The sequence below is a fragment of the Thermobia domestica genome, chromosome 10 (assembly GCF_964235325.1).
Source record: "Thermobia domestica chromosome 10, izTheDome1.hap1.1, whole genome shotgun sequence".
In the NCBI taxonomy this organism is placed as follows: Eukaryota; Metazoa; Arthropoda; class Insecta; order Zygentoma; family Lepismatidae; genus Thermobia; species Thermobia domestica.
The window spans coordinates 265,581,845-265,594,700 of NC_137463.1; the positions used below are offsets into that span (position 1 = coordinate 265,581,845).

Consider the following 12,856-nt stretch of genomic DNA (forward strand, 5'->3'; position numbering starts at 1 on the left):
CCTCACTTTCTCAAATTTTGACGTTTTTGTACGTCACTTGAAGATACCATACAAAGATCGAAAAATACCAAATTTCAGCCTTCTAGGTTCATTAGTTTTCGAAATTTCTAATTTTGTCGAAAAATTGAATATAGTAAGTTGTTTAATTTGATATATATCGGATCCTAGTTGATGTACAGAATTGAAACTAGTATCATTACAAAACCCTTCTTTTAAGTTTCTTTTTTAAAGACATACAATGCGATAGGGAGTGTTCTTAAAAGATTTCTCGGAAAATCGAATTCAAGCTTTAAAATTCTAATTTCTCGAAAAAGGCCAATTTTAAATTAGAAATATATATATATAAATTACACCTTCATAAAGATGCAATTAGAATGTAATTCTAGGATCATGATTGGATCGGGAGATACGGGCTTGGAAAGAAATTGGGTGAATAAAGAAAAAATAATATAGTGGCAGTTGCGTATGCGTATGTTTAGTAGGTTGGACCTACTTGATAATGGCTTAAATAATTTGCATATTGGTTCACTGGAACTTCCTTATATTCCTATATTTGGAATCGTACTAAACTGATATTTTCCAGGGCTATGCCGGGAATGAAAGACTACATCTCAATATAAGAGAATAATGGAAAAAAAGTCAAGATTTCTAAAGTCTGCTTTAATGTAATTTGCGAGAACCATGTCAGTTATTTAAAGATCAGTTCCCATATATGACCATAGGTTTTTCTAAATTTGTAGAGCTTTGTCCAAAAAATGTTGTAGCTGGAACCAATGTGATATACACTGTCTCTGTTCGTACGACCCACTAAAACGTCAAGTTAATGATAGAAAATGCTAAATTACAAATTGTCACCAATGGTTCCATAACAACTTGTAAGAACTGTCTGCATCTTAGGAGGTGTGAACTTTTGTCTGAAGACTGTTTGTTAGGACTTGCTCTTCTTGTTCAGGAACTGATGTCAGCAAAACTCTGCTGAAAGACGGCCTATAGGAAAACTTAGTTGCAGCGGTGACTTTCCGTCAATGATTGCCTCTTAATAGATGCACATTAAAAACTCTTCAAAACTCATCATCAGAATATATTGAGCTGTATCGTCAAAAATTAAATTATCATTTATATCATGACTTCATAGCAAAGTAACAATGTCTGTTTTCCAAACATAGTAGTGGAAATTTTTCCGAAAGTGATTCACGCCATTGACTCGCACACAAAACTACACTCGTCGTGCTGTCCACTGGGCTTTAAACTGTTGGAAGCATGCACTCTACAGAAACTATGATAAGTTTGCTCTGCTCTGGACCGGGACTTTCGAATTAAAATCGGCATCTCATCTAGAGCCACACGTTTTGTGGTACTGGCAGGGTGTCTATAGGTCACGAAAGTCACGAAAAAGTTACGAAATCAGAAAACGGTCATGAAAGTCAAGAAAAAGTCACGAAATTTAGTTTTTGGGTCACGATTTTTTGATATCTGTACTAATATAATTACAGACTGGAAAATTTTGTTCAATAGAACATCAAAATTCACCACCAAAATTGTCTATAGTCAGCTTTGGATGCTACCAAATCGCTAGCAAAGCATGCTTCTATCGAATGCATGAAAATTCGGCTTAATTCGTACCCAAATTCCCTCTGGAAAATGTTACGAAATTTTATGGTTTGGTAAAGAAAAGGTCACGAGAAAGTCATGAAATTTCATTTTGAAATTTTAGTAGACACCCTGTATTGATTTCTGACGACTTATTCTGGTTGATCTTGAATGCGTTCCAGAATATTGACATTTTGTATTTCTGTTAAATATTGAAATGTGACACGTACATACACATCAGCACCCACGCTCACCTTCAGTGTAATCACCTTGTAAAGTGGTACGACAACTGTGTCACTGCGAGAATCATTTCTGGAACTCCTTTCCTTAACCACTATTGAATATGTTTGACGCGAGATGCTTGATGCTTAGAATGTCATTAATTTATTTTCCTTTTAAGGCAATTTTGAATTTTGGAAACAGCCAAAAGCCTTAAAACGCAAAATTAGGGAAATGAGATAGTCATTTTCGAAATTTATTTTTGGGCCAAGAACTCTCAAACACTTAAGAGCCTCACTTACTAAAAATAATACAAAATTTACCATTTTTCTTTTCCTTGTTTTTTATGAGTAAAAGTTGATAATGAAATGCAACTTACCACAGTCATAGATAATGAATGTTGTTCTACAACATAAAATATGAACCTGAAGAATTTTCAGTGTTGCCCTCCATAGAAATTACAGTGTTGCTAGAATAACATTTCTCTCAAAATCTAACTTGAGGCAGCGACTAGAGGAACGAACTCAACTGCATTCAATTACGTATCATGTTGTTTTGATATCCTGTGAACTACTTTTTAAATAATAGCGGTATTTAGTTTGTAATAAATAAAATAGTTTTAATATACAGTTATTAAAACTAAACAATAATGTTATTAGAAAGTAGTTCATAGGATACCAAAACAACATGATAGGTAATCAAATGCAGTTAAGTTAGTTCCTCTAGTCGCTGCCTTAACTTAGATTTTGGGAGAAATGTTATTGTAGCAACACTGTAGTATAGATGTCAACACTGAGAATTCTTCAGATTCATATTGTCTGTTGTAGAATAACATTATCTAGATTGTGGTAAGTTGCATTTCATTGTCTCCTTTCACTTATGAAAAAAAAAGCAAAAGAAAAATGGCAAATTTTGTATTATTTTTAGTAAGTCAGGCTCTTAACGCTTCAATAGGTCCCTGTCACTCTTTTTTCACCAACGGAGCAATGCAGACACGTATTACCTTGTCGGTGAACACTGAGTTAACTAATACACGACATAGTCAGACATGTTTGAACATAACAGAACTCTCGAGTGCGAATGGCTGTGTGACTCGCCATCATATTTGTACGTCCACATTCCAGAAATTAAATTGTCATACCTCGTGTGTAGCTACAAGTAAAAGTGAAGTCCAGCCATATATATTTTCCTGAAGACCCAGTGGGATGAGTGGGATAATTTGAGTAGAGCTTACAGGAATCATTTCTCTTCAAATTACGTGTACGCAATTGTTTCTGCCCATTTCAAAGTTACGAACAATGAACATCATTATAAATGGAGACATATCGGTTATGGAAACCTTCAGCTTCCCATATGTATACTACCAATGACCCAATGTACATAATTTGAGGATTTTTTTTATTATTTTTAAAGAAATACAATTGTAAATTGTACAAAATGGCAATAAAGTTCGAAACCGATGGCGTGGACTGGTTCGATTACATATTTCTGGGACTCTAGATTGAGAAAGGAGGAGCCTCTGGAATGGCCACTACAGTCATCGGACCTGAAATCCTCTTATTCTTCCATGCACTGAACGTTGTGCTGTGTAAACCCGAGATACGCACCATCTTCGGAAGAATACAACCACTACAACGGTCGTTCGGAATCTTCACACCAATAATTAGGCACAAGGAAGCTCCATATATTTACATGGTGTAGAATTCCTTGCTGTATATCCTGGATCCGCCACTATATATATATATATATATATATATATATATATATATATATATATATATATATATAATGGCGGATCCAGGGATATGATCATGGGAGGGGCTAAACCATAGTTTGCAGTTTTATCCAGAGTTAAGCAGGATTGAAGCGCATTTTGTCCAGTGTATACCTGAGCGTCAGGGGGGGGGGGCTGTAGCCCCTATACCCCCCTTGGACCCGCATATATATACACATAGAGTAGAGGGGGGCAAGAGTACGTGGGGGGTAAGGATACGATTCCCTAAAATCAGGTGAATATATTCGCGTATGGCAATAATGCGTCACGTGGAGTTTGATGTTAATGGCGTCTAGAACCTAAACAAGTTTGAGTGTGCTGCGGCAAACTACAAGCTATCTAGGTAATTATTTATGTTTTTCTAATAGTTTGATATAATATTGGGACATAAGTAGTTAATGAATAACTTACACTTTTTTTTAACGATTTCAAAGTACTATAAAGCGTTAGTTTCTAACATATCCATTGTTTGACAGGATGGAGTAAATTGACTTTCTTCCAACAGTTGGCTGTACAACATCACGGGAAAGTCAATTGTATAGTGAGGGGGCAAGGGTACGCAGATACCGACGGGGCAAGGGTACGCGTGCGTACCCTTGCCCCTTCTGTTCTATGAAAAAAGAATCCAATTTGATTTAGATCTCACAATCAAAAAAGAATGTAGATTCTGTTGTAATAGAGAGTGACGGCAAACTTTATGAATACTGGTTCCCATATGTAGCCTCTAACGTTAAGAATTCTGAAGAATCCTGATATTTTCTTATGTACGAGGGATAAATTGTTATTCTAAATACCACTTCTTACATAAAATATCTAAGGTGGTGTTTGAGTTTTCGAAACAGATAAACGTGTGAGATAGTTAAATCTGCAGCTATTGAATAACATTACGCTTGCTTATTTTATTCAGGTTTCAGAAATGCTATGCTTTGTCCTCTTTTATCTTAAATGTCAGTAGTTTTTAGTAATAAATTTCAGTAGGCCTTATGCAGAGTCGTTCTGACGCATGATTAGTGCCATACCAAAATGTTCGACTACCATATGTTTCCTGTAGTAGTCAGTCCTTTAGTAATCATACGTTAAAATGACTCTGCATAAGGCGGTATCAGTCCAATGATTGGTATGGAATCCTATAAAGATATATGTAGCTAACTTAACCTAACATTTGACAATATGTAGCTTCATCAAAGATAGGTCGAGAAGTTTTCAAGTTACCCTCGTAGGTGACAAGCATTCTGTAACATATGGAATAAGACGAATTTGGAAAAATATATTTTTATAAAGGGTCTAAATAATATCTGATTTTTTGTATCCTATGCATTCCCATTACTGACATAGGGAGAATTAAGGGTTTTTCTTTTCTTTTTTAAATGAGAATCTGCAACGTCTTTAGGCACAATGAAGCCAGTAGGCTTATTTACCGAAGAAATGGAGAACGAATTAGTGGAATATATCACATCACTGGATCAATTCTTCTATGACTTAACTTTAAAAGATCTAAGAAGAATGGCATACAATTTTGCTGAACGTAACTAGTTGCCCCATATCCTTTAGACATACGAATCGAATGGCAGGAAGAGATTGGACAGAGTCTTTCCGTCGTAGACATTTAACTATTGCTTTGCGACAGCCTTCAAAGACTGGTCTGGGGAGAGCTCGTGGGTTTAGCAAGCCACAAGTTGAATGCTTTTTTAATTGTCTAAAAGATCTTGTAAGAGAAAATGTCTTTTCTCTACGGGATATCTACAACATGTACGAAATTGGCATAAATACGGTTCTTCATAAAGTTCCAAAAGTCGACTAAAAATCGGTTGTGAATAAAACTGTATCTAGTGATTTTGGAGTTAACATAACATTGTGAGCTAGTGGTCTACTATGCCACGCTTAATTGCATGCATGGAGAGCATGCCCGCGACCGTTCGGTCTATTTAATGGACGGGTTCTGCAAGAAGTAATGCACCCCGCCCGTAGTTGCACAATATACGCTATTGTTGCTCGTGCACGAAGTACACCGTCAAGATTTGTCCCCTAACCTTGACACCTAAGTGTGTCACCCCCATTCTCTGAGCGAGTGGGATACGCCCACTGCGCGGCCAGACCGAAATCCTGAGTGCCTACCAGTAGACCTACTGGTTGAGGCAGACTGCTAGCGAGTCAGTCCTACCATGCTCTGCAGGCATGGCGCCCGAGCGTTATAAGGCAAGCTCACCTCCCGCCCGTGTTCACAGTTACCCAGATTCCTGGGATTGGCTCCCACAAGCTACCGAATCCCACGGTATGACCACAGCCCGGCAGAGTCCAACCCAATCTGGGGCCCCAGGCGAACGCCCGAGGGGGCTTGTTCAATCCCGGCCCTGCCTACCTCCATCGTTCAACTGGCAACCGCCTTGTCGTGTAGAGGTACCACGCACACGTGGAGATACTCCCGTATCTCATCCCGGACCCAATGGTACGTGTTAAGTCACCATTTGAGTTTGGTGCCGGACCAATATCCCACGGAGCTTCCTTCGTTTAGCAGGATCAGAACCGTTACCCAGATTCCTAGGATTGGCCCCTCCCCCACCTCCGGTCGGTCCTCCCGCAGGCTGGAATCCGACACTCCCCCCCGGTAGGGTCGTCCAAACAATACGGGTCTTCCTCTAGTTACGGTAGAGGTACACCGTACATTACCAGAGCCAATGACTGATGTAGACCGTTTGCTCAAGGCAGACATTGTCATTTGGGAGCCGTGTCTCCCCTGGTAGGCCCGACACCCACACCCTTCCTTCGGTAGGGTCGTCCAGACAATACGGGACTACCTCTTCTTACGAGAGAGGTGAACCGTACATTACCAGACCCAATGGCTGATGTAGACTGTCTACCTTTAAAGACAATGGCCATTTAGGAGCGGCGGCTCCCCTGGTAGGGTCGTGGCTCCTGCACCCAGTTCACACTACTGGGACGAAGGAGGGACCCACTTTCTCAGCGCTCCTTAGGTACGAGTATGCGTTAGGATACTAAGTATCCCATCCCGGACCCAAGAGAACGCATTACACTCTCTTTGAGGGCAGTACCTACATCATCCTCCCGGTAGGGCGTTGGATCCGCCCACCCAGGGCACACCAACTACGCACTCTTTTTAGCGTGTTGGGGTACCACGCAGCCTTATCCCCCGGACCCAAGGGCACGGCTTAGTTGCCCATTTCGGGGGATACCCGAGGGCTCACCCCCGTCGGTAGGGGCGGCAGCCAAAACTACCTACCCCACTGAGGACGTGATGGGGTCACACGTACTCTTCCAGATCCAATGGCACGAGTTAGTCGCCCATTTCAGAGGATGCCCCCCGAAGGCTCACCTCTGCCGGTAGGTTGTTGACACCGCGTGCTAACCCACTACCATATGGCAGTTAAAGTACCGGTAGTGGGTCCGGGCACCACTGCCAACCCTATCTCCCCCTGTAGGGTACACGGACCACCACAAGGCATGTGACCCGCGAATACACAGGGGGTCCCTCCCCCTTTCTCAGCACGGGCTTGGGACCGGCCACAGCTGTTTCCTGGTGAGTGCATTTGGTTCCTTTATTCCCCAGATATTTCCCAGAAAACGAATGAAACAAGAATTAATCGATGGCTCGCCGCCGGGTTCTGTGGGAATGATATCTGATTCTGGTTCATCAACTCACAACTTTTCGTAGAATGGTTATATTATTTACACCAACATGTGCGATCAAATTCGGTTACGAAAAAGGTATTGTTACTTGTTGACAATCAGACCTCTCACATTTCAATCGAGGCGATTGATTTCTGCAGGAAAAAGGGGATAGTGATGTTGAGTTTACCACCCCATACCAGCCATAATTTGAAACCATAAGATCGCGCCTGCTTTTGACCCGCTGAAATCCTGGTATTCAACAGTGTGTGATAAATGGATGAGGAATCATCCATCCCGCTTAATTCCAAGTTGCGAGTTTGTTTACTGAGGCTTACTACAAAGCTGCAATCATTGGTATCCAGCCCTCAAGAATCTGGAGTTGTCCCACTGAATCCAGATGTGTTCACTGAAGAAGATTTTCTTCCCTGTATTGTGAATGTGGTAGACTTAAATGTAGAAGCCAGCTCTGAAGATGGAAGCATTCCTGAAGCAACAAATCAAACATCAGACCTGAATAGAGCCCAAAATCGTTCATCGGATGATTCACTGGAAGTAAAAAGGGGCGCATCCAGATCAAGCACTCCTTTGCCAGTTGCTCGTCCTCCTCCATACGCTACCAAACCTTCAAACAGTAACGCTAGATCCTCACTAGAAATAAGCAAGAGCTCATGCGGACTGTCCACTTCAAACACTCTTCTGCCGGTTGCTCGTTCTCATTCATCTGTTACCAAATCTTCAACCAGTAACGCTGGATTCTCACTAGAAGCAAGCAAGAGCTCATGCAGACTGTACATTTCAAACACTCTTCTGCCGGTTGCTCGTTCAAGCAAGCAAAAGCTCATGCAGACTGTCCACTTCAAACGCTCTTCTGCCGGTTGCTCGTTCTCATTCATCTATTACCAAATCTTCAACCAGTAACGCTAGATCCTTACTAGAAACAAGCAAGAGCTCATGCGGACTGTCCACTTCAAACACTCTTCAGCCGGTTGCTCGTTCTCATTCATCTGTTACCAAACCTTCAACCAGTAACGCTGGATTCTCAGTGGAAGCAAGCAGGAGCTCATGTAGATTGTCCACATCAAACACTCCTCTACCGGCTGCTCGTTCATCTGTTACCAAACCTCCAACCAGTAAAACTGGATCTTCACTGGAGGTAAGCAGGAGCCCATGTAGAACGTCCATATCATGCACTCCTTTGGTGGTTGTCAGTCCTCCTCCGACTGCCACCAAGCCCACAACCAAAAATCTTGATCTTCTCGAGGTCAATCAGAGATTCTGACATCCTCTCCTTTCAAGCAGAACTTACTTCTGAAACGGCGTCCTCCAAAGAGCAAAGGCAAACATCAACTTGCACCAAGAAAGCTACAACCGAAGGTAACTCCTCAGGTCAGTGAGGAAGTAGTGTACGAGTGTTCATTATGCAATATCATCTACAGTGATTCACCAATAGAAGACTGGATCAAGTGCGCAAGATGCCATGAATGGTGGCATGAATAATGCACATCATATGAAGGAGTAGGCACCTTCTTCTGTGATAATTGTTAATACTTTTTGGGTGCGTACTCTTGCCTCTTTGATTTCGTACTCTTGCCCCACATATAGGGGCAAGAGTACGAATTTGAATGTTTTCACTTTATGCATTATAGTTTCTCCAATGACAGAGGTATATAAAAGTTGAGTTCACATTTCGTAAAGGAGAGGTCAAGTTTTGTGTTCCATGTAAAAGTTTTCCGTTGTAACTATTTTTTACCAAAATATATAAGTTTAATTGAAATTTGCGTACTCTTGCCCCCCTTTCCTCTACAGGGTGTTTCAAAACAACACCGACAACGTTTGGGAGATGATTCTTGACATCAAGGTCAGGCAAAAAGTATAGACGAACCTGGGTGCACAAATGCCTCCTTTCGGAGTTATAGGCTGCCGAAAACATGAAAAGCTGAAATTTAAAGGTCCATAGCTCCAAAACTATGGGATCTACCGTAATCGGGTCAAGACTTCACTTAGGAACTAATATGTGCGCTATCCAAAACTACATGTTTCAGAATCCTAAAGTGCTCATGCAACAATTTTTATAGAGGGAGTTTGGCTACGGGCATGTAGTTTGAAGTACTCACAAACTACTTTTACAAAAATTGTTACGGAAGTACCGCAGGATTCTGAAACATAGATATTTGGATGGGGCACATATTAGTTCCTAAGTGAAGTCTTGACCTGACTGCAATAGGTACCATAGTATTGGAGCTATGGACTTTTAAAGTTCATTTTTTCATCTTTTCGGCAGCTTATAACTACGAAAAGAAGCATTTGTGCACCCAGGATGGTCTGTACTTTTTGTCTTGTCTTGGTGTCAGGAATCACCTCCCGAACGTTGTCGGTGTTGTTTTGAAACACCCTGTATATTTACGCAGGCACCTATTAACAAGAAACTAGTGTAAATATTAACTGTACTGACCACGCTTTGGCCTCTTTTATCACCAGGGCTGGATGAAACTTGTGAGTTACGTTTAGACGAAGATAAAATGGTTGGTAAGTAGACATCCTAGCAACTACTACATTTTTTTGTAGTGATCCTAAAATTAAAGGAGAAAATGGACTTCGGTTACATTTTAATGTGATATTTACAATAATTCAGTAACGTCTATTTAAATTGACCCCGTGAGTGAAAAAGTTTTGGAAAACAAAATCTTACCAATAATCCATTTTTGAAAATGACCGCTAATATACAGTCTTGTTCAAAAGATTCGGCCACCTACTTCTCATTGAAAAGCGACATTGCACAACCGTACAAAGAAAATAGTTATACAAATACATGTAATTTGGCTTGAATTCAGAATCCCAATTGGCTATAGAAGATTCACCCTTCTTTGATTTAATTTTACATCTGTTCATAAGAATATAGGGCTTTTTAAAAGAGGTAGATGGACTTTTCTAAAACACAAGATTTTTGGATGCAATATTTCGTAGTAAATATTATTTCATCTTTCCAGATATGCAGAAGAATACGAGCGGGTACATGATGAAGCTAGTCAAAATGTTCAGAAATACTTGTCCAATCCCATTAACGCATATCTGTTGGTGAAGAGACTGACTACAGACTGGAAAGAGGTGGAACTCATGTTAACAAACGACGTCGGCCAAGGTAGGAAGATGTTTTATTTCATTCGAATTGTTTTATTTAATAGTTCCTTACTTTTAAATTTTGTGATGACGAAGGATACTTGTAAGCTTTACCGTAAGTGTAACATATATGCTTATATTCTTGATATGAATAATTGCGTTATATATTTTTATGATTTCTGTTTGTTATTGAAATGTTCAAATTCTGAATTCAATTGATACTTTAACCTCATGAAATTTTGGAAGCCAATGGAAGGGTAAAATAGAGAAAATGTTTGCTATGTTTCTTCTGGGCAAAGCACGAGATAAAAATAATACGTTCATTTTTAAAGGTACACTCATATCCAAAATTATTGTTGCATGTCTATAAATATGTTTTTGTAGGAATATAATTTGATAACGAATTCGCCCGGTATTTCTTACAATGTTAGTATGTGTATAATCGGCAAAGATATGTATGTGGCGAATTTCATGACAAAAGAGCAGTAAATAAGAATAATAAAACGAATATAAAACTTTGTTGTCCATTTAGCAACATTTTGTTTCACTCATTCTAATTTACGTATTTATAATTCTTTTCCTATAAATTTTACCACAAATATACATTTCTTGACTATACACATAGTATCTGTATTAAAAGTACCCTGCAAAATCATTATCAAATTGTATTCTTGCAAGAAAATAGTTATAGATATGCGACAATCATTTTGGACATGAGTGTACGTCGCATTAATTTTAGTTAATAAAACAGAGGGAAGAGGTAGGTGACTCAGATCAAAATTCCTTTGTTGTACTTAAGAACTGCAGATTCGCTGGTTTTATATTAGTAATCATTAGTACTTACAAGTTAGTGATATTTTTCTTTAATTAGTAACAGTTAATTTCTTTTTAGTACCGAATAAATTAAGTAACCAAAGATAATGGCAAACGTGATTGTGCAACCTCTCCTGGTAAATGAGTTTTACTCTAGTCGTCCCTGAAAAAGAAAAGAAGAAATCGAGAGTTGGCTAAATAATTTTCTTACACCCAAAAATAATATATTCATTTAATTTCGTGAAAATCGTTAGGTCCCTGCCAATGAGTTTTCCGAAAGTCGCCCGTATATGACTACCTGAAGTTGAGACTTCGCTAAATTCCTTTCTCAAAGCCAAAAACTAGATTAACCTCATATCATGAAAATTATAAAGCTGGTTATCATGAAAATTATAAGGCTGGTTTTCAAACTACCCAGATTTGCTCGCTTTAGAATGTTCGAGATTGATATACGACGCAACAATTTGAAGGTGAATGAGAGACATAAGAATTCAAAAGACAACAATCAGGAGCTGTGTAAGTCATATAATAATTAGGAGTTGCGTAAGACACGTAACAATTAGGAGTTAAGTAAGACGTAACAGTTAGGAACTAAATAAAACTCTTTACAATTAGAAGCTTTATAAGACAGTTAACAATCAGAAACCGTATAAGACACATTACAATTAGATACTGTAAAAGACATAACAATTAAGAGCTGTATACAGAAAATGAAATGAAATGAAATCTTTGAGTTTTACGTCCCACGGTTATGCCGGTGAGGCTAAAGGAGACGGTGGTGATGAGTAATGAATGAAATGGTGGAATGAAGAAAGTGGGAGGAAACGGTAGAACCCCGAGGAAACCCACGCACACGGTGTTTGTCCACCACAAAGTTCACTTGGCGGGGGCTGGGCTCGAACCCGGGACCCCAAGCACCAGAGGTGAACGCTCTACCACTGAGCTACCACGGCCCCGAGCTGTATACAGAGTCTGTAGAAAAATGTATCCACTCTTTGTTATCCTGTATGAGGATACTGGTATTGACAATTGTTCTGAAATTTAAGTATGTTGTAGTATGGTTCTTCACCAACAGATGTCGGTACTGTCAGGCAGGACTTGTTGCTGTAGGCGTTCTTCTCGATTTTCCTTTGTGATTATCGGAAATCGTTCCATGCTCCTCAAACTTGTCAACAGTGCGTTTGATTGTTAGGCGGATTGGTGGTTCAGCACCAAACTCCCCTCTCCACTGACACTGCACTTCGATAGCACTCCCAAACCTGAGGGAACACTTCAAAAGGTACGTCGAACATCAAGCGTGCTCCTGCCATTATCTTATCTCACTAACCGTGCTGACAGTACCGACATCTGTTGAGCGAAAAACCGTACTACAACAATTTTAAGTGATAGCAATTGACATTGGCGACATCTGTTGGTCGAAAAACCATACTACAACATACTTGAATTTCAGAACAATTCTCAATGCCCGTATCCTAATACAGGAGGACAAAAAATGTATGCATCTTTTGCTGGACTCTGTGTGACACAACAATTAGGAGCTATATAAGGCAATAACAGTTAGGTGTGTATAAGGAAAGGAGAATACATTTCTAATTTTCCTCAAAGATACCACAGATATAGCCCAAAAGGTATTCGAAAACTTCCATACTACAAATAACCCCCCATTCTAAACCTTCTATTACAAATATAGGATGAAATATTGCCTGAACAACTGGG

The 12,856-nt window shown here is 39.7% G+C and overlaps 1 protein-coding gene across 1 annotated transcript in view; it reads left to right on the forward strand.

Annotated features, from left to right (window-relative positions):
- Positions 1-12,856, forward strand: part of PH4alphaEFB (prolyl 4-hydroxylase subunit alpha-1) — a gene marked incomplete in the record, with an annotated part of 205,716 nt that overhangs the window by 123,997 nt on the left and 68,863 nt on the right. Inside the window, 1 exon segment of the mRNA XM_081729523.1 lies at positions 10,198-10,349. Coding sequence (XP_081585649.1) covers positions 10,198-10,349 — 152 coding nt within the window.